We start from the raw sequence: 22,348 nt of genomic DNA, 5'->3' as shown, positions 1-22,348 counted from the left end.
CCTCTTCGTCACATTGTGTCACCCCAGACCCGCACCCACACCCATGTGTCACCTGGAACTTAGCTCTTTTTCCTTGTTTGAGATCCACAGACACACACACCTTCATGCATGCACGCACACACTCACTTGTGCACACACGTGCAAACTGCATCAGATGTCAGATAGCTCAGGGCATCAGAGAGAATTCACATGAAACCAGGACAAATTCAAAATGGAATATTAACTAGATGCCCCTCCTGCCCCACCAGTCTTAAAATTAAGTGACCACCCTTCTTGGAATTTCTTCCTGACCCCTTTCTCCGCAACGTTTGGCTGAGTCTCTCACCCCACCTTTCTCTCCTGCCTCTCCCACGTCCTCATTCCTCCCTCTCCCCTCAGTTCCCCTCTTCCTTGTGTCTTATCTCCTCTGCCCCAGGTTTTCACCTTCTACTCCCATGGGACTTTTCAGGATTTATTTTCCCCTCTAATACAAAAATAATTCCTCTTGCAAGAAAACCTTCAGTGCCTGATGTTAAAAAAGCTGATTGTTCTCACCCTCACGGTCTGGAGTCTACATTCCTCGGTACACATTAGACTCTCTCTTAGGCAGCAAAGAATGTGACATGTTCACTTCGATTTCCCAATCAGCTGACCTCTGCCCTGCCCCCTACATCAGTCACATGCCAACAGCCTTGGACTCCAGAGGAAGCCCCCTTCCCGGTTACCCAGGGCCACGTCTGCACTGAGCCACACATTCAGGATATGGCAAAAGGATGGGATCTCATGTATGTTCTGGAACACGGTCCTCCTGATGAGAATTCACCATCTGAGAGTGTCGGAGAATCCTGGGATTTTAGCCTACTGGCTCTGCCTGGCTGGCGGCTAAAATGCCCTGTGCAGCCTGGAAAGGCTCTCATGGGTGGGGTCCCGGTGGGGTCCCCTTGGGGTGGCAGGCGTGGGCAGGGGGCGATGTACTGCACTGGGTTTTGAGGATTGACCAGGAGCTGTGGAAAACCTGCAGGCTCCCCCAGAGACATGTGAAGTAGTTTCCTTTGACCACCAACCCTCTGTCCTTTGCTGATTCCACCCCACGTCCAGTCAGGTTTCTGACACCCACCCGCATGTGCATTCTGACCTTCCAGAAGGGGGGATTTTGAAATCTGACCACTGAATGGGGTGGGGTTAGGGCTCATCTGGGATTGTCCTGGCCCCTCCCTGAGAGGAGGGAGTCAGTATAGTCCTGTCTCTGCAGTCCTTGGCTTTCTCCCCTCTGAAGAGAGAAGGCCCTGCTCTTGTCTGCCAAGACGTTGGTCTCCATCCTGTAAACACTGCAGACAATCGCGTCACATCCTAGATGCTCCAGTGTGGTCCTGAGACAGCGCGGAGCGTGCCCTATGCCCATCCTGGTGGATCTTTCTCTCCTGGTTTCCCTTTTTCCCACTTCTCTTTAAAAATTTTGTTTTTAAGTGACTGTAGAGCAGCATGGTTGGTTACTTATCAAACACTCTGGAAAGTACGAATGCACATTCCACCTGGCTGTGCGCGCAGGGCCTTTCTGAAGGCATGGGGTTCCCCTTGCTGAATGCAGCTGTCGGAGCCGGAACTCTTGTCAGAGCAGCCCAGAAAGCCAGCTGATTTCCTTCCAAATCACACCTTGTCTTTTCCTTTCCAAATCGTCCTCCTCTTCCCCTACGCGTTGCTGTTGGTTATTTCCCTAAATTCCACGCCCCCACCCCCCCGGCAGATGAAGCCGGGATCCTCAAACTCATTCCAAAGGAGTCACCACAGGCAGCTGCCGGATGGAGTGGGGGCAGCTGAAATAGGGGACTGTGATTTTTCTCATCATTACAAAAACAAAATGTGCTCCCTTCGGAAAACTTAAAAAAAAAAAAGGAAAAAGAAAAAGAGATACAGACAAGAATAAATAACCAGCATTTCATTATAGTCTTACCACGCAGACATGATGTCTTTGTATACATCCTTTGGCTCCTTACTGTTTTTAAATGAAGTTGGCATCCTGTTTGTATTGGTTGCTCTGTTTGTACATTCTCTTTTTAAGCTGCTTTTTGTTTCAAGCCTAGTTCATAAATCTGTTTCTGTTTCACTAAATATTCTTTCATAATGAGATTTTTAATGGCTGCATAATATTCCACCATATATCTTCCCAGGGTAACTGTTTCTCAGGATATGTATATGATGTATTTATATGATGTTGAGTCTATTCTAAAAATCCATTTCCTTGTCTCATATACTGAAATACAAAATACTTCTTATTCATTTCCTTATTTCCCATTCACGCAATCCTGATGCACAGAATGGATGTCCACGTGTTTTCCAAGCAATTAACAACTTCTTTGACTTTGAAACAGAATGTGGACCATGTTGTTGGAAATGAGATTCTGGCTGGTTCTTGCAGCCAGCCTGGGGGGCGGGCCTTTCCTCTCCAGCCAAACCCAGGAGTTCCCACCCCCTCTCCTCTTTCCCCTCTGTGCTTGGACTTCACCCTGTGGGCAGGTTGAGGGGCCCTTGTCCCTGACCCGCTGCTTCAGTGTACCTTTTCACCTGATGTCATGAGCTCTTCACTGCTCTAGAAGGGCCCTGGGCCCCATGTCTCGTGATGAGCCCCCACAAGGAAACTTCTCCCCAGGGCAGACTGTTTGCCAAAGTGGGTCTGTTTGCAGAATCACAGCTTCTGGGTCTGTAGAATCTTAAAAGCCTTCTGTTACTGAAGAATCTGAGCCTTGTTGCCTTGGGAAGAAGGCCCCTCATCTCCTTCTTTATTTTGAAACACATGATGTCCAATAAATAGTCATGTCTTCTGCGTTTTTCTTTCTCCCTGGGCTGTGTGCTGAGAGCCCTGGCTGGGGGCACAGAGGGGGGTCTACGGCTCAGCCCGGCGAGCGCTTCACCATGGGGTCAGGAAGAGCTGTGAGCAGCCCCGGGCTTGCGCGGCCAGTGTCCTGGCCCACACAGAGGACACAGCAGACGTCCACGTGAGATTCAGGCTTCCACTCCCGGAGGACTCCATGCTCCAGCCTTTCTGTGTCTAAGCTGATGGATTCTAAGATGCTCCTGAGTCTGGACTTGCTTGAGCACCTCAGGTGTACTTGCTTCTGTTTGCACCATCTGTGGGATGCCAGATATGCATTCCCTCACTGCCCCCACCTCCCTGGTTGCTGGTTTGGGTTGAGTGTTTCCTTTCTTGTTGGAGTGGCAGGACCACGGACCACCACCCAAGGTTTGCATCCACTTGGGGCTGCCATTGCACCTCTCCCCAGCAAGAGCAATGGCAAGTGAGGAGGAGAGGCCAGGTGGCCTGCAGACCCAAGAGCACCAGGGCATTCATCACACCTTCCTTCCTCCTCCACTCTCCCAGCCCAGAGCCACCACAGAGCATTGGATCATGACTTTGGGGAGTCAGGTTCTGGTTCCAGCTCTGCTACCAAGTAGCAATTTACTTGTTTGTAAAATGAGGCTAATGTTATCCACCAAGCTTGCCTTAATGATGCACAGCAAGGAGCCCATGAGAACCTGGGTGTGAAAGCAAGGAATGAATACTAGCCATCCTTGCTTTCCACCTCTCTGAACCACATCAGAAAAGAATCTAAGAATGGGACTGGTTGCCAGCAGCACCTCCTAGAGTGGGACGGTGGAGGAAGAAGGTGGGATGCCAGCCCTTGGCTCTCCTCCCAGGCCTGGGGGCCAAGTGCTGATCTGTGTTAACTGTGCGCACCTTCACTGTAGGAGCGAGTCTGCCTTTGAGAAAGCTAATGTTGATGTGTTCCGGGTGAGAACCAACAACGTGGGCCTCATCTACAAAATCAGGTGAGAATCCAGCCCCTGACCTGGGTGGGGTGAGATGAAGGCAAGTAGATTAGGAACTGACATCACTACTGACATTTTCCGGGTGTTGATTACTTTCCTGGCATCATCTGAGGGGTGACCAAAGGCCAGATCTTTCTCTCTTACTATGCATCATGGTGCTCTAAACTTGCCCATTAGAGATTCACTTCTTTGGATTAAGACAATTTGGGATAAATTTTCACACACTTGGGAAATAAGCTCTGAGAAACCCTAGCATGGTGGTTAATGGACTCTGAGTCTAGATTGGCTTGGTTCAAATTTCTGCCCTTTGCCAGCCATTTGGTAAATGGTAAAGCCATTTACCAGCTTGGGGGCTTTGGGCAGATTTCATTTCCAAGCCGCAGTTTCCTCATCTGCAATAATGGTGCCCAGCTCCTCGGGTTAGTGAGGACTCCATGAATTGGTGCTTAGAATAGTAACTGACGTACAGGCAGCACCCAGTGAGAGTCAGAGATGCCAGCCACGCCGCAGGGTTCCTGTCAACAGAATCCCCCACTGATCCCGCTCTCTCTTGGGGAGATTTTGTGCGTGTCTCGGGAGGGATAACTCTACCAGCCTGGTTGCCAGGGGAGAGCCTTCAGTTGCCCTCTTTTGCCCCCTGTCTCCTACTACCCACCCCCATTCAAGTTCATGCCCATTTGTTAGCATGTCAAATTCATCTATGGTCTGATTGTACCCAGACTAGAGGGCTTGGACAGGAGTCAAATGCTGCCTCCGTTCAGCCCTGGTTTCCCTTCCTCCCACTAGAAAATATAGGACCATGAACTCTCTTTACTGGGGAAAAAGGGATGTTTGTGGGCCCTGGCACTGGTTGTGTGGGGAAGGGGCTTATGAGCAGGGAAGAGGGTGGCAGTGTGTGGGAAAGGCAACCACTAAGCTGAGGTCCTACTACGCGCCAGGCTCTGTGCCAGGCAGAGGCATGCATCCTGTGTGTATCACGTGTCATCCATCCGCTGGGTGTGTGCTGACTTGAGCTGTGGTTGTCCTGTTAAGACGGTAAGGCTTCACGTGATGGGCAGGGACTGGATGCTTGTTGCAAAGTGAGGTTATCTCAGGGTCAAGTTCTTGGGAAGTAACTAGACCTCAGAAAGGAAACTGGGACTGCCAAGGACGAAGAGGACCATAGGAAGTGGGAGAAGTTAATGGGGGCCAGTTTTGAAGAGCCTGGATCGCTGCTGCTCAGTACAGTAGCCCCTGGCCCCGTGTGGCTACTGATCACTTGAAATGTGGCTAGTCCAAAGCAGAGGTGCTGTGTGTGCAAAAACACACTAGATTTTTGAAAAATTAGTCCAAGATAAAAGATGTAAAATATCCCATTAATAAATGTTTGCATAGTTACCTGTTGGAATGATAAGTGGGCCAAATGAAATTTATTATTAAAATTAATCTCACCAGTGTCTTTGCTTCTTTTTCAAGGTAGCTGCTAGAAAATTTAAAATTACCATGCGGCTCGTACAAGAAGCTCACGATATTTCTATGGGGCAGCACCGGCCTGTGTGGCAGTGGGGGATCCTCTGGGTGGTGAGACTAAGTATCTGGGGGGTCTGGGAGTCAAGGAGAGAAGGGAAGCTCAAAATGGTCCCACTGCAAGCCTTGGCAATCCTAGATTTTTCCATGAAAGGCAGTATTTCCTGCAGCCAATGTAACAATGCAATAAGCATTAATACGCACATCCACCTTGCAAGGCATCCCCATTTTATAGATGAGAAAACTGAGGTATGAGAGATAAAGTAACAAAAGCAAAATGATTGAACCTCTCTTTGGAGTAAACATTTGAGTATTTCAGTATGGAAGGGGCGTGTCCTCGCTGCCAGTGACCACGTGGGCGTCTGCTTCTGCCCCAGGATCGAGCACGACAACACAGGCTTGAATGCCAGCTGGTACCTAAACCACGTGATCGTGACCGACATGAAGCGGCCTCACCTCCGTTACTACTTCAACTGCAACAACTGGCTAAGCAAGGTGGAGGGTGACCGCCAGTGGTGCCGTGACCTGCTGGCCAGCTTCAACCCCATGGACATGCCCAGAGGTCAGTGCCCAGGCTAGCCTCCCCGCCCTCCCTCCCTGCCTGCGCTGGGCTCAGCCAGGCTTCTGTCTCGCTCTGGGCAGCCCCATCGCCCCTTGCCACCCCTCCAGGGTCTTCCTGTTGGCTAGGGCTCAGGTGAAGCCCCAGTTCTTCCTTGTGACCTTCCCAAGAGCAAGTTCTGGGAGCTCAAGGAAGCGGGAGACGCAAGAGGACCTGGAGGCAAGGTGGGCGAACGGGCACAGTCCTGAGCACACCCTGTGCTTTCATCGGCTCTTGTTGAGGAGGAGTATGTATCTACAGAGAGCTCCCTCTGAGTCTAAACGCATCTTTCCCTGTCTTCCCATCCCCTTTCTTTTCTTCTGATGCCCAAGGAAGGTGAGTTACACATGGTAGGTGTGAGTCGGAACCTGCAGCTTCCAGAGCTTCATCGTGCTGCCCACGACTCCTCCTGATTTTAGGAGTGAAACAACTTATTTCAAATGCATCTCTGGTCCAAAGCTTTACATTAAGTCATTTTAGATCTACAGGAACAACAGGAGGCAGGGAAACAAAGCACATGAAAACATACACTGTATCCCAGGTCCCATTTGATCACACCTTTGTTCCCTAAAGTTTTGACCTCATTATTGAACATATATGCCTTTCCCCAAACGGGGACATCACCGGTGGGTACCATCATAGTAATACCCTGCTTGTGCAGAGTCATGGTCCATCGAAGGGGAAAGGCTTTCTTTCAATTTCTCTGCCTCTGATCTCCCACCTCCCAGCTGACCTTGAACTCTTGTCTCATTCCTCTGTGGTCCTCATCATAATAACTTGCAACTTCACTGATTCTTTTTTTAAAAAGATATGTTATCAATCTTTTATTACAAAAGCCAAATTTGACCAGTGTAGAAAATTTAGAAAATTCAGACATGCAAACATAAAGAAAGAATACCTATAATTCCGTCACCTGGAAAAACATCACTGGTGACATTTTTGTGCACTTGTTTCTGGTCTTTTCTATACATACGTAATTTGAAAGAATGGGCTGGAACAACATCCCCTGCTGGAGCATATTTATTTCTATGTCATGAAATGTCACTCAACACCCTGACTTGTCATGGCTGTGTAGCATTCTGGTGTAGGGAGGTGCCATCATTTGTTCATTGAATCCTTTGTAGTTGGATGTTTTTATTGTGTTTCCCCTTTAAATTTTTTTATAAATTGTTTATAAATAATACTATTATAAGCAATACACCTAACTCTTCACACAGATAAATGATTCTTTCCTTAAGGTAAATTCCTAAGTGGAATTTCTAAGTCAAACAGAGTACACATGGTTGAGGCTTTTGATGGGCATTGTCCAAATTGTCCTGGAAAGGGTCCGTCAGTGCTCAGTCCCACCAGCTGTGTAAGAGCGGCCACTTCCCTCGCCCTTGCCGATAGCTGGAAGCACTGTTTACCTTTCCAGTTGGGTAGGAGAAGGGGCTTTTCAGTGTTTTCTCTTTGGTTACTGGTGAGGTTGAATATTTTCACATGTTTATTGGCCCTTTGTGTGTGTGTGTTTGTGTGTGTGAATTGCCTGCCCACGCCCCCTGCGCCCGTCTTTTTGATTGGGGTAAATTTCACTGATTCTCCCGCAGACCTTAAGCACTTTAATTCTTGATCCGGTCTCTTTATCAGTATCAATCCTTAGCAAATTTTAAACTTGCCGTCGTCCTCTTTTGTTCTCTTAGTTTCCCCTGCCTTGCTCTTTCCCCTCCTTTTAGCTCCTTATCCTCCCTTCTGCTCTGATCATATGAAAATCCAGTGCTGCACTGTTAGAAGAGCTTCTGAAAATCACCATTGAGAAAAAAATTGATGTAACTCAGTGGTTCCCTGACTTTCCACAAGAACTGTCCAGGGCAGTGTTTTCTCAAAGTCTCTGAGCCAGGCTGCCTGACCGGGGCCCCTGCTCCTTTATGAGCTGGAGAGCATGGGGTTTTTAGTATTTCCAGGCTAGATTCTGGGAGAGGGAATGAAAAACATGATCTTCAAATATTCCAGGGACTGCATTGGTAAACCAAAGGTTAAGTGTCTTTGCTTTTTACCTGGAATTATACTAATTTGATGTTTGGAGGTTTTTGATCATCAAAATAGGGAAGATAATTATTTCTTCATCCATGTGGTTTGATAGGTAAATATTTCAAAATGTGGGGTTTGGGCAGGGGAAGGGTATAGCTCAATGGTAGGGTACATGCTTAGCATGCACAGGGTGGTGGGTTCAATGCCCAGTATCTCCATTAAAAAAAAAAAAAAAAGCTCTTTAAAAAAAGTGGTATGTGGACCCAGTCAGAAGGAGGAGAGAGTAAAGGGGATATTTTCAGTGTATATTCCATCCCCCTCTCCTGGTTCCCATCTCCCCACCCCCAAGGGTCATCTCCCGAAGTTCCAGTTGATAATCGGCTGGAATCTTCTTTCATCTCTGCTCCTCAGGGAGGGTAGATCTTCCAGGCTGACTGACTGACACTTTGACCGAGGGGATCAACAGATAGTAGCAAGGTGGAGGGACTGGACCTCGATCAGGTTTCTAGATGGTTCCTCTGCAGGGGATCTCACCTATCTTGCTTAAAGACACATGCGTGAGGGGAGCCTGACCTACCTGGTACAGAAGGTGAGCTGCAGAGCGCTGAGGCTGCTGCCCTGGACAAGAACATCACCCCGGCCACGTGGCACAGACCTGACATTTCCCCTCTAGTCTTCTCTTCAAGTGTACTTTTAGGGAGGGACTCAACATGTTCCCACCACCTCGAGGTGAATGGCTGGGTCAGGGCTGCCCTCTTCCTTCACGGAGCTACTGAGGAGAAGGCAGGCATGAGGATGCGCAGAGACAGCAGGTTCCAAAAGAAAGACGTCGAAGTCAATCAACTCATCATGGTCTGGACAGAGGATCTTAGAACCGAGTTCTGCTTCTCAGCTGTCAAGGGTGGGTAAGAGCACTGGATCTGGCACCTGAAGGAAACCAGGCAGCAGGACCAACCGAAACGGCTTTGCCTTTTGGTTTTCTTTGTGTCTGATCACCAGGCCTCAGGGCATGTCGCTGGGGCCTTGGGACCTAGGCGGTTATGTCCCCCCAGTCCATCTGGGGTTCCCAAATCCCAGCCACTCACATTCCACCTTCAAGACTTTTACTTTCTTCAAATATCACTTTCTTTATTATTTACTTGTTCTTCTTTAACTCACTTTTTATCACTTACATTAACTTGTAAGTTTATTTTAAAAAGAAAGTCAGTATCACTATCGTAAAAAAACTTCACTGTTATCCTTTGCCACAAATACTGGGTATAAGCAGCACATATTAAAATTAACACACAACATTAGATAACCCTCATGTGTCACCACTAGCATCGTGTGTACCAGAGGTGTGCAAGTTACACCCGCAGAAGCACGACCAGCCCTGATCTCAGAGGAAGGGAAGGCAGAGGCCAGGAGGCAGGTGGGGAGGGCTGGTGAGGTGTCTGGGTTCTCCTCTTCCTGGGAGTTTGCTTCACTTCGTCCTGACCACATCTCTGGGGGGTGAGGGGTGAGGGGTGAGGGGTAAGGGAGGGCGGGCAGGTGTTAGTTACAAAGATGAGTAAACAAAGGCCCCAGAGGTGCTGGCTCATCCAAGATCAGACAGCCAATCACAGATGGAGCTGGGACTAGAAGGCAGGACTCCTAATTCCTGGTGGAATGTGCCTTCCGTCTACCCCTTGGGCCGGACAAGGTCAAGGGCAGTCAGCCTGGCACCTCAGGGATCAGAGCCTGAGGGATCACGGCGAGGGGCTCACAGAGGTCAGCTGGCCTGATCGCCTACTGTCAACAGGAGTCCTTCCACAGCACCCCCACGGGCTGCTCCTCCCGCCCTGGTTTAAATCCAGCCTCCCTTGGGTGGGGGACACCTCCCAACCTTCCAGTGCAAGCTATTCCATGGCTAAGTGGCACTGGTTGTCAGAAAGACCTACCTGACATTAAACCTGGTACAGTCCCCCTGAGACATTTGCTTGTCTGACTCAGACCTCCCGACACAACGCAGGGTGGTTTCATATCAGCCCTTGGGTGGTGGGAAGTCAGCCCTCTCCTCTCAGGATGGCACCCCCAGGTTCCTCAGCCCCTCCTCTTGCCCCATCTCCAGCCTGCCTTCCAAGCTAGAACCCTGTGTTCAGACCGGGGCTCATCAGAACACAGGGCCTCCCTGAATCCATTGCCCTATTTCACTTAGCGAAGTACCTTCAAGGTTCCTCCACGTTGTAGCACGCGTCAGCTTCATTTCTTTGTAAAGACCGAACAGTATTCCATTGTGTGTATAGACTGTATTTTATTTCTCTCTCTGTCAATGGACATTTGGGTTGCTTCCAGCTTGTGGCTATTGTGAATAATGCTGCTGTGAACATTGTATACGAATACCTTTTCGAGTTTCTGCTTTCAAGTCTATATATATACCCGGAAATAGAGAGTTAATACAGTAATTCTCTGTTTAAGTCTTTGAGGAATGGCCATGCTCTTTCTACGGCAGCTGCACCACTTTGCATTCCTGTCAGCAGTGCACAAGCGCCCTAGCTTTCCCACATGCTCATCAATACTTATCTTCTGGGGTTTTTGTTTGGTTCTTTTTTTTTTTAAGAGAAAGGCGAAAATTCTTCATTTTTCCATGAATGACTACAGATCTTTTATTTGTTGTTGTTCAACTATTTTAGTTTTATTTTTCAAATTTTTCAGTTCTTTTGGGGGGAAGAGGAGGAGGTAATTAGCTTTATATCTTTAATATTTGATGGCAGTACTGGGGATTGAACCCAGTACCTCGTGCATGCTAAGCATGTGCTCTACCCCTGAGCTATACCTTCCCCCTATTTGGTTGTTCTTGATAATAACCATCCAGTCGTTTTGAGGTGGTGTTTCGCTGTGCTTTCAATTTGTGTTCCCTGGTGACAAGTGATGTTGAGCATCTCTTCATGTGCTTATCGGTCATTTGTTTATCTTTTTGGAGAAACGTCCATTCAAGTCCTTTGCCCATTTGAAAAATCAGATTTTATTTTTCTCTTTGTAAAGTGGTAGGGATCTATCCAGAACCTATTTCTGGGTATTAAACCCTTATCGAATGTGGTTTACGAATATTTTCTCCCATTCTGTGGGCTGCCTTTTGTGTTGTTTGTGTCTGCTGATGCACAAAGGGTTTTAATTTTTCTGAAGTTTCATTTATCTAGTATTTCTTTTGTTGCCTATGCTTTGGGTGTCGTATTCCAGAAGTCACTGCCAAATCCAATGTCATGAAGTTTTGTACCACGTTTTCCTCTAAGAGTGCTATTGCTTTAGCTTTTACATTTTGGTTATTGATCCATTTTGAATTAATTTTTGTATATGGGGAAAGGTAAGGGTCCGACTTCATTCTTTTGCGTGCGGATATCTAGTTTTCTCGGCACCATTTGTGGAAAAGGCTGTCCTTTCCCTGTTGAATGATCTTAACACCTTTGTTGAAGATCCTTTGACCATATGTGTACACAAGGGTTTATTTCTGGGCTGTCTATTCTGTTCCATTGATCTCAGTGTCTGTCCTTATGCCAGTGCCACACTGTTTTGATTACTGTAGTTTTATAGGAGTTTTGGAATCAGGGTGTGCGGGACCTCTAGCGCTGCTCTTCTTTTAAAGATTGTTTGGCTATTCAGGGTCCCTTGATGTTCTGCTTCTGTTAATGCATCCTAAATTCTCATTAACTGTTTTTAACAGTGACACTACACCATATTGACTTTGCAGTCAAAAGGCTCCTATTCACCTCGAAGAAAAGATGAAAATGCTGTCTCTACCCTGAGTCCTCAGTCCTTGCCCAGGTCTTCAAGGCTCTGGAGGAACCTCACGGATTCTTCTGACTCATCCCCACGTGAGTCAGCAGGTGTGGGTGTCCCAGTCTTGGCTGGCTCCTCACCACATCTCAACGAAGTGGTCCAGGCAGACATCACACCTCCTAATTAAGCATCTCAGACATACATGCAGCCTGAACAGGGAGTTAACAGCCATCTCTATGCTCATTTCCTTCTTAGAATGGGTGTCAGGGGTCCTGGCACCTTCTGGAGCCTGGGGAAAGTTGACAGCTGCTTTTTCAGCATATCTGCATTGATTATTCCTGGAAACAGTCTTGGCTATTGAGTTTGTTCCAAAATTTTCCTTCCTGCCATCTGCTTCTTTGCACCCTGCCCACATTGCCGTGGATGCCTGACTCTTTTCCTAGAGGATTTCTTTCATCCTGTCTGGAACCGCTCACCCTCTTGACACTCAGAACCCAGAGGGGCAGAGTAGCCGCATGAATATTTACACACCGATGAAAGCCCTTTGCCAGAATCTAAGCACAGTCTTCCCAGGCCTCAAACTGACGTATCAGCAGCAGCAGCTGCCATCGGTGATGCCCCCCTGAGCTGCCCTCAGATTCCAGGTCTGGGATAAAGACACTGTCTTTGCCCTCAAGGTGCTCACAGTCCAATGGATGACACAGATTACCACAGCACAAGGTACTCACCAAGAAGGTGGAGGGCATGACACTTCAGAGCTCCAATTCCAAGTCACAGAGTCCTAGGTTCAAATCTCAGCATTGCAACCTACTAGTTATGTGACCTTAGGACAATGTCCTTCTGTAGCCTGTGTCTTCATGCGCATATACTTTACAATTAGTGTCTTATTTAAAATTCATAGCACCCCTAGGAGGTAAGGTCTATTTTTACCCCCACTTTGCACCTGCAGCGAAGACACTCGAGGTGAGCGTCCATGAACCTGAATAGCCTCCTCCTCTGTTTCCTGGTCTCAGGCTAGCAGCTCCCACTTCTCAACCTGTTTGCTCAGACTGCGTTGGCTCTAGCGTCTGGTAGGCGGTGCTCAGAATGCTGTTCTCTCCAGCACTAATAAACCACGAGGCGGTTTCAAGGGACCCACGGGAAATGGGACTGGAGCCTGAGGGACAGGATGAGACACCCTCTCCCCACTTGCTCCCAGACAGTGGAGTGGAAGCCAGACCCCTGAGAGCAGTTTCCGGAGTTCAGACCTCATCCCCATCCAACAAGGACCCACGGGGACTGCTCTCCCCAGAGCCCCGGGCGTGCCTGCCTGCTACCTGGAGGGGGAGTTGGGGGCAGTTCTCCTTGCTCCCAAGCGTGTGTCTCAAGTCAGTTAGAGAGAAAAACTGAATCAACCACAAAAATACATGCCAGGGTCAAAGGAAACTTCATCGCCTACTCCTCTTCTGCCTCATCTGCTCTCTTTCACCCTCTCCTTCAGTTTTCTCTATGCACCCAAAGCCCATCAGGTCTAAAGCCCCAGCCTTTCCAGAAAGCATTGCCTGCTCCCTTGTCTTGGGTTTTGCTCCCCTTGCCAACTCTGGAGAAATTGAAGTCTCTGCCTTCCGCAATAGTGCAGTGATGCTCAGTGGGGTCCTCCCACGCCAATGGCAGTCAAGGGATGTGTGAGGAATCTCATGCACAGAGAGGAGGAACTTTCCCACCCGCTCCCTGAGGGTCAGACACATTCTGGCCAAGTCGCAGCCAGAATGAGCCACCGTGGCTGATGGGGTGGGTTGTAACCCTCGGGTGTTTTGAGATTGATAAATGGCCGAGAAACTGTCTCAGGGCCGCTATTTGCCTCGTTGGGCTCCAGCCAAGCTTGGGCCTTTCTGAGGGTACCACTTTCAGCTGTACCTGTGCACTTGATCACTGGGGCCTTGGGGCGTGGGTGAAGATCATGGGTGTGTGGTGGGCATCATGTGCAGATATACCCACTCACGAAGACCAGCAGCAGAGATGGGTGGAGAAAGCACTACTGGGGGCCAGAGGGCTGGCTTCCAGGCTTGCTCCTTGGTAACTGTGCACCTTAGGCAAGTTACCTGTCCTCCCTCAGCTGTCTCCTCATCTTCCCAGAAAACCCGGATGTTTTCTGAGGTCCCGTGCAAGGATGGACTTCTCTGGCACTCTGCTAGCTAAGCTAGCTAAGCGTCTCTCGGCTCTCTCACCTGGCTCCAGGTGTCTCCCAATTTTATACCTCACCCCCCGCCCCTTGCTGTTGGCACATTTGGTGTGACATTCGTGGGGTCCAGCACCCAGATGCAGTTGATAAGCACGCTGTAGAGTTACACAGGCTGAGAACACAAGGATACCCACACCTCTCTGGCCCCAGGGAGGCTCAGGGCACATCCCTGAAGCTGGAGGTGGGAAGGGGGGCAGTATCAAAAGATCCGGCTGGGGACATCTGGGGTAGACAAGGTGGATAAGATGGAGTGGTCTCTCTGGGTAGATTTGGGGTGACCCAGGTGTTGGATCTTGAAGGAGCTTGGGCTGGGGACTGTCGCCCAGGGGGGAGGCACCAGCAAAACTTGTTTAGGGCAGACCCTGCCTGGCCTTCTCTCTGCCTGTGTGATGTCATTTCCTGCCTCCTGGCCAAGTAATTGAGCCCATCTCGGTGCCAACCCACAAACCCTCCTACCTTGAAAAGCACTGAGTTGATCACGTGGCTTAAATTAGCACCGAGCCCACATCGCTTCGGGGGAGCGCTGCCAGCTTGGCAGTGAGACGGGCCCCGGAGCCAGGAGCTGAGCTCCAGCTGGCCCGGGGGCTGGCACACCCGGGGGCTGGCAGAGCCCAGGCCCGACAGCTCATCAGGGCTTCAGACCTGGGCCTCACCGACGGCCGAGAGGGCCCTTGTATTCAGAATGTCCAGGCACCCCCCCCCCGCTCCCTGCTGGGATCTGTTCCTTAGGGACAAGCCTTCTTCTAGGGAGCATTTAGTCTTCTTTGGTGGATTAATAATAACTACGGCTGCAGCCAGTTTTGCGTTATGCTCCAAAGAGACTGAGGGGCTGGTTGGAGGAGAGAGAGCCCACAAGAAAGAGACACAGCTTGGGCAGGTGGGCCGGAGCATGCAGGCGGTGGGGAGGGAGGGTGACATTCTCTCTGCTTCCCGGTCTGCAGCAAATGGATTGGCTTTTTTTTTTCTTTTTTTTTTTTTTTTGGCTATACCAAATGGGACAGCCAGCGCTGGGGGCTGAAAGCTGCCGGGCACCTGGGGACCGGGTAACTGGGTTATGATTTCGCTCCGGCCCACACTGAGCCACACGGTGATTATCACACAGCTCCAGATGTGCACCGGGTCTTGGCAAGACCAGGTTGGGCACAGGCCTCGGGGGCATTTGCAGAAGGGACAGGACAAGGAAGGGATGGTGACTGACGTGTGATGGGCCTGTGCAGGGTGGGCTAACCCGCGGTGGATTATGGACTAGCTGGAGAACTGCATGGTGCACGAACAAATACAGAATGAAAGCAGCCTCGGTGACTGATGCAAAAAACACCCGCCGTGAGAGCTCTGCTAAATAAACCGGCAGCCCTGACTTGCGCCCAGATTCTATTGGATGATATAATAGAGTGATTAAGTCATTGGTTCAAAAGAATAGCTCTGAGGGTCAGAAAGCACATGGGGCTGTACACCCTGAGTTCAATTTCTGGCTTTGCCACCCAGTGGTGATGACCTCAGTTTCTTCCTCCATGGAGTGGGTGCACTAGGCGGCCTCTTGGGTCTTTTCAGGACTGGTAGAGAGTTTACCTTCACACCCCAACAAAGAAGGGACCAGCCGTCCTCCGCCAGGGCAAGAGGAGTTGGCTTTTGGCCCCTACCTTCTGCCGCGGGTACCTCCTCCCCATTTCCTCCTGCCCCCTGCTTTTTATCCTGCCATGCTCATCTCCCCACCATGAGCTCGGTCTCTGGACCCCCTCTGTCTGTGCTCAAAACCTGACTCTCCATCTCTACCAGTTAAGCATGAGCAGAGGCCTTAAACTTTGTACCTCTCTTTCCTCATCTGGAAATGGGGATACCACTAATTCCCACTTCACACGGACTGGGGACTGAACATAAAGGACTCGGTGTAGCGCAGGTCAGGGAGTAAGTGCTCAGTAAATGAGGCCAGTCTGGCGTTGCTGTTGGTACAAAGCTGATGTCTCTCCCCCTCCTTCCTCCACATCTAGGCTTGCTCTGATTCTGAGATGCACAGACTCAAGATCCTGGCCTCTCAAAATCAGAAAGGACTTTGGAACCACAAAGTGCCAGGATCCCCTCCAGAATCCAGCAGGCCTAGACTACTGGATGTAGGCTCATGACCTTGACTGCAGCCGAAGCCTGCAGGGAGCGCTGCTCTTCCCAGCCCCCATCCTTCTCCCTGACATCCCCTAACCTGGCTCAAATGTTCCCCTGGGCCCTCTGAGCTCTATTAGTGGTGGCTGCTGCGGGGGAGTCATGGTTCCTGAGAACCCTATGGCGGTGGTCCTGGAACCACGGACTCATAGCCGCGAGGGCTCCGGGGTGGGGAGGGCTGGGCTGGCCCCGCAGAGCTCTCCTCCTCTGAACCTCACAGCGGCTTCCCACCCACCCCGTCTGCTGCCGCCTCTCACTGCAGAAAAGTGTCTCCGGAAAGAGTGGGAAGAAGAGAACTGCTTTGAATGAGGACCGGGTGAAGAGTTTCAGATCATGTCAGGACCAAAAAGGACCTCATCTACCCCTCTTCCATTTTATAGAGAAGAAAACAGAAGCCCAGGGGGGTTGAGCAACACAGTGAAACTATGGACAGAACTCGAGCCCTGGGCTTGAGATGCTGCCCCTGCTCCTCCAGTGTCATTCAGTGACTCAGTGGGCACTTACTGGGAATCTTCTATGCCCCAGATTTTGGCCTCAGGGTAAAGATGTAAGGGCTTTTCTCCGTAGGAGCTTAGAGTCTAGAGGGGAGAAAGTCAGGCCAGTAAATAACCACCGTGCAAAGGGATAGAATGTTCTAGGTGAGGGATCACCCAGGTCAATGCAAGGCACTGAGGAAGGAGGAATCAGGAGGGCTTCACAGAGGAGGTGATGCTCAAGCTGAGACTTCATGGGTGAGAAGGAGTTAACCAGGCTTTCAAACAGGATGAGGGCACTTTAGGAACTGATGGATCCTGGTGGCACCGTGTCTCAATCACAAAGCTGTGGTCTCAGCACCCCTCTCCACCCCCTGGACCACTGCCAGCCATATCCTCTTCCAACCTAGCAGCCAGAACTTTTAGGGGAATGCATGACTTTGTATATTTGCCCCATTCTTGATTTTCAAATAGGTGTTTATAATAATCTTTGTTTGTATTTGTGGAAATTGTACTTTCTCAGAGCTGCATCCTGTATGCAAGAGAATGTGAACTTATGATACAGATACTACTTTGGCCGTGATCCAACTCTGGGTGTCCAATACAGCCACCAATGGTTTCCTGCTGGACCCCTCTCCTGAGCTCCAAGTGTTGGCCAGAGTGAGCCCAGCAGAAGTCAGAGAGCGGTTCCCATCTACCTGGGGCTGCCTGTCGACCTGGTGGTCCTTGCTTCTGTTTTGTCTCTTCCCCCATCCAGTCCTCAATCCTCCCTCCAGCCTCGTAGCCACTCTGACTAGCTCAAAGGTTTCTGGTGCCAAAGCCACTTTGAAGGTGCAAGAGTGTTTCTCGCGTGTGCAAATGTCCTTCAGGTGGATTTTACAGATCAAGGGGACTTCTCATCAGCTTCTTCTGGACCCCAGAGGGCTTGACTTATTCAAGTTTTGACTTTAGGTGACTTCAATCTTTAGTTTTCAATTACAAGGGGAAAATATGGCTGTTGTAAAAAAAGTTCGAAAATATGGCTGTTGTAAAAAAATTCAAAAATATAAATAAGCAAGAAAAAGAATAAAATCTTCCATAATACTATCACCCGAAGATGATAATAGCTAATATTTATTGTGCATTTTCTCCATGTCAGGCATCATTCTTATTTATCTTCTGTCTGTCTGTCTGTCTGTCTGTCTGTCTGTCTAATCTTTGCAACAACCCCATTAAGGAGGTATTATTATCCCCATTTTACAGGTGAAGGAAATGGAGGCACAAAGAAGTTAAGTAATTTCCTTATGAGTGATGGAGCCAAAAATAAACCCAGAGCCTTGAGCTTAATCGCTGTGTAGGCTAGCTTCAGAGACACCTCTGTTAACATTTTGTGACTTTCCTTCCTGTTCTTTTTGTTTATGAATGTGTTAAACACTACATATTGATGAAAATGCTATTATAGTCAATTTTGTAACCAGGTTTTTACTTAATATTATATTGTAGCATTGACTGATATTCTAAACTATTATTTTAAAAAGCTACTGCATGGTATTCCATGAATGGGTAAAGATCATAATTCATGCCAGCAATCCCCCATTTGGGATATATTTAGGTTGTTCTCAATTTTTTGTTATTATTAACAATGCTGTGATAGACATCTTGTTAGGCAATCTGTGAACACAGTTATTTCCCAGCATAAACTAACTGTTATGCACAGGGACTGAATGGTTGGTTCAAGGGGTTTGCAGAATGTTAAGTCTTTTGACACATAGTACTCACCTCCGGCAGCCAGCGTCCTGGCAGCGCTGGATTCCCAGCACTGTGGGAGGATAAACTCCAGCAGTGGAGTTGAATCTGGGTTGGAAAGAGAAGAAAGGAAGAAAGGGAGCCGCAGTTGCTGAGTTTGTGGGGTGCGGGTGAGGGGCAAGGCGGGTGGGAAGGGAAGGACCTCTGCAGAGCAGCGGAAGCTGGGGGGCCAGGGCAGACCAGAGACTGGCGGACGTGTGGAAATAGCTCCACGGGGCTTGGCAATGAATTGGAATGGGGGGAGGTGATCACGAGGAGGAGCGAAAGTTTATCTACTCCATACTGTTGAAATGCCTGGTGACATTAGGCTGATGTTAGTTTCTTAGGAAATATACTAGCTGTATGTTTATTTGGGGGTGAGGAAAGGAACAGAGTGTTTTTTCTTGATTATCACCCAGGAGCGGCTATTAATGACTGAGTGATGTTTTAATGCTGCTGTGTAATCAGGCTCAGCTGAGTTCAACCCACGGCCTGTGTTCTAGCACGTGTTAAGTGACAAAGAAATGACACAGTCCCCGGGAATTCTGGAAGGGAGCACTGAGGGCTTGGGAGGTGGGGCCCTTTGGAGGGAACCTGGGGTTTGAGCTAGACCTGGACGGGTGGGTGGAATGTCAGCTAAGAGAGAGCCTTCTCGTCCAGATCCCTCGAGTCCGGGTCTGGGTTCACCCTTTCCATCTGTGAAAACTCGATTAAGTGTCTTAACCTCCTGCTTCCTTTGATAGCCTGGTCAGTAAATGGTGAGAGTGGCCACCGTGAGGATTAAGTGAGATGATGGGTGTGCTGGCCCATAGGAGGTGCTCAGCAAACACTGTTGGCTCTTATTTTCTTGACTAGTGGATGTGTCTGAAAAGGCAGCGAGGTGGACGGCATTCTCGAGAGAGCAGAGACACCCAAGTCGCATCTAAAGAACAGGATGAATCTAGGTGTGAGATTCAGGTCTCTGGACCTGAGGAAAGGAAGAGGAAACCTACTGGGGGCAGCACGTCGGGGAGGGAGAACTCAGTCCGCGGGCTGGGAGGTCATTCACTGGTCAGCGGTCATGACCCAGCTCCCAGCAGGGAGCCTCACCGCCCATGCTTGGATTCTATGGACCACGCCCTCCCCACGCCCGTGCAGGCTTGAGTCGTTAGGGGTGTTCCCGGCTCGGTGAGAACATTCGCCCTGGTCCCCCACCCCCAGGGTATCCCCTGAATCTCTCTCCCTGCCATTTTCATCTCCTCCCGCGCAGCGCCTGTGAGCTCCCACTTCTGTGTCTTGGCGTCCTGGTCTCGGTGAGTGGAGATGCTGGTTATCAGGGTGTGGATGTGGCAGATTTGGTTGGGGATGGGGTAAAATCAAGGCTAGTCATCCTCACTCCAATACCCTCCCCTCCACCTCTCACCTGCCAAGATACACAAAGCCTCGTTCTAATTAAACAGGATCTGGGGATGGATGAAAGGGCAGGGAAAGAAACTCCATTCCGTCAGCTCATCGTCAGCTCATTCATGATTCTCGGCTCCCTGTAAAAGCCTGGACCATGTGAGCTTCTCTGAAGCTCAAACCGCGTTGGGCGGGAGATGGTCTCTTTCTCGGCAGGTGGAACAGGGGCTTAGTTATGAGGGTCTTTGCTTGACTTCTGCCCTTGGGCACAGCAGGGCTCAGCTGCATCATGATTTGGAGCTTCCGGCCCCCTTAGGGCAGTGCCTCCCCCTGCCGCCCAGGGCTGCTCTCTGGCGATGTGCCCCGTCAAGTCACTGCCGTGTGCTGACTGTTCTAGACAGAGCGTGGGGGAGCCGTGGGGGCGGCGGGCGCACCCGGCAGAGGAGGCAGCCGGGGCCTGCCAGTGCCTGCCTTTCCTGGAAGCTCACGCAGGCAGCTTCCGGCCGGTCTGCAGGGGACAGATTTGCCGTTTGGAAGGAGCAGCCTGGTGCCTCTGCCATGGGGCATGCAGAGGGGAAAATGGGCAAGGGCAAGGCTGGGCTTGTGTATCCCCTGGGCAGGACAGGAAGGACACAGACAACGCTATGCTGTGGCCTTGAGGCAGAATCTATCTTTAGGCTGCAAATAATGCTAACTGTACAGGACCCCAGCTCAATTCTGTTTGGCTTTGGAAGGCACCGTGTGATTAGCTTAATCCCTGATCTTTACCTGTTGTTGTATATTGTTCAGATCAACGCTTCAACGCTTTGTTTGGCCTCTTTGAGCTCACACTGACCTTTAGTGGAGGGAGGCTCAAACCTGAAAGGTAGGGTTGCTGGGTTCCGATGTGTAGGCTGTGCACTGCCCAAGTGTGGCTGTGTCAGGAGATCCTTTCACACCATAGAGGTTGTAGATTGGTGCATTTATTGCAACAATTATCCAACAGATGGCAGTAAAGTGTCTTGAGGAAGGGAACAGTTTATCTAACTTGCACAAAGCACTGTAGGGGCTAAAGGTAGCCCTGTTGGAAGGCCAGAGGGAAGTCAGTTGTAGGGAGAAATTTATAACAGATAATATGCCAAGTGAGTAAACCACAGGCCAGCCCTAGGGCTGAGGTGGGCCATCTCTGGCCCCTCTTTCTCCCGTGCTACTTCAGGAAGGGCGATGAACTCTTCACTAGCCCCTTCTTCACTTGACCTTCCCTTCTTTTTCTATCTCTGCTCCTTGTTCGCTCTCAAGAGGGCAATGAGCTGAAGGCACAATGCGCAAGGTTGCAGAACTGGACCTGACCTCTGTCCCCACCTTCAGGAAACCTCAGACCAGGCCCCCTTCTCCATTGGACTCAAGGGAACATCAGACTCAGCCCAGTCCCACAGCATCGTGGGGGCAGGGAACAGTGGCCCTGCCTGCCCACGCTGAGCAGAGGACCCCCTCCTTCTCAGCCCCTCCACCCCAATAGAGAAAGGGCAATTGTCCCCCAATCTTCAGAGCCCTGGGCCGCTCATCCAGTGGTTAGGATGTGCTGTAATTATCCTGCAATCAGCAGCTGACTCCCCTGCAGGTATCTGTCTGGAAACACACAGGACAGTGCCTGAGAGCACAAGAAAACAGAGGGCAGGGGTGGCCAGACCCCGCCTGCCACCTGCCTCTGTGTGGACTGTGCGCTTAGAAAGGCCTTTACATATTGAAAGGGTTGAAAAGAAATCAAAACAAGAGTAATATTTCATGACACAGGAGAGTTATGTGAAGTTCAAATGTTTATGCCCATAAATAGTTTTCCTGGACGGCAGCTGGGGCCCTTTGCTTACATGGTGTTGACACAGTGTTGTGTAAGGCTGCTTTGGTCCTGAGCGTCGGCAACAGACACCAAGCGGGCCCCCAGGCCTAGAATACTGATTATCTGGTACTTACAGAAAAAACGTTGCCGACCCCTGGCCAAGAGCATGGGAACCCATGAGCTCCTCTGGAAATAGCCCTGTATCTGGAAGCAGGAGACCTGGCTTTGAGCCCTGCTGGCATCATTTGGCACTGTGTGTCCTCGGCCAAACCACCTTGCTCTCTGAGCCTCAGTTTCCTCCTCTGTCAAATAGAATGTTGGCAGTACCGGCCCTGCCTGCCTCACGAGGTGGTTGCCACGTGCAATGTTGTCATGTTGCCTGGATCAGATGTCCTCAGGGACATGCAAGCATCCCGTGAGCTGCAAGGCCTGCGTGGAGGTTTAGTGCTATTTGCCTGAGAAGATGGCCAGCCCTGGCCTCTGCTTTCCATCTTTCTTCTCATCTGCCTTGGCCTCTGGAGCAGGGGTTTTTACTGGCCCTTGCCTGCTCCCTTGGGCTGAACCACCCCCTGTGACCGGAACGGCGAGTGTGCACTTGTTGAAGCTCTGATCACAGGAACTTGGGGGGCTCCCTCTCATGTGACCACCGGAGAGGAAGGCTGGCTGTACTGAGCTGCTCATTGGCCAGCTGGGAGGGAAGGGAACCCTGCTTTCATTCAGCCTATTCTTCCATCAATATACACGCTTCATCACGACCTAGGACAGGCCCTGGGCCCTAGGCCTTGTTTGGAAAATGGCAAATCAGATACAATGGGGTTCTGCTTGAAGAGGAAGTTTGGGGGCAAAGCAGAGAAAACAGTAATAAAATAAGCCTCATTGTCCTTGGGGTC

The 22,348-nt window shown here is 50.0% G+C and overlaps 1 protein-coding gene across 2 annotated transcripts in view; it reads left to right on the top strand.

The window, feature by feature from the left end:
* LOXHD1 (lipoxygenase homology PLAT domains 1) overlaps window positions 1–22,348 on the top strand; it is a 151,443-nt gene that overhangs the window by 9,887 nt on the left and 119,208 nt on the right. For both annotated transcript variants that reach the window (XM_072952095.1, XM_072952094.1), the window contains exons 3-4: window positions 3,724–3,804; window positions 5,688–5,872. In XM_072952095.1, the coding sequence (XP_072808196.1) occupies window positions 3,724–3,804; window positions 5,688–5,872 (266 nt within the window). The remainder of the gene's footprint in view (window positions 1–3,723; window positions 3,805–5,687; window positions 5,873–22,348) is intronic.

This window comes from Vicugna pacos, chromosome 30 (genome assembly GCF_048564905.1).
Source record: "Vicugna pacos chromosome 30, VicPac4, whole genome shotgun sequence".
NCBI classification, from domain to species: domain Eukaryota; kingdom Metazoa; phylum Chordata; class Mammalia; order Artiodactyla; family Camelidae; genus Vicugna; species Vicugna pacos.
The sequence above is the reverse complement of the archived record's forward strand: the minus strand, read 5'-3'. Positions and strand labels throughout refer to the sequence as shown.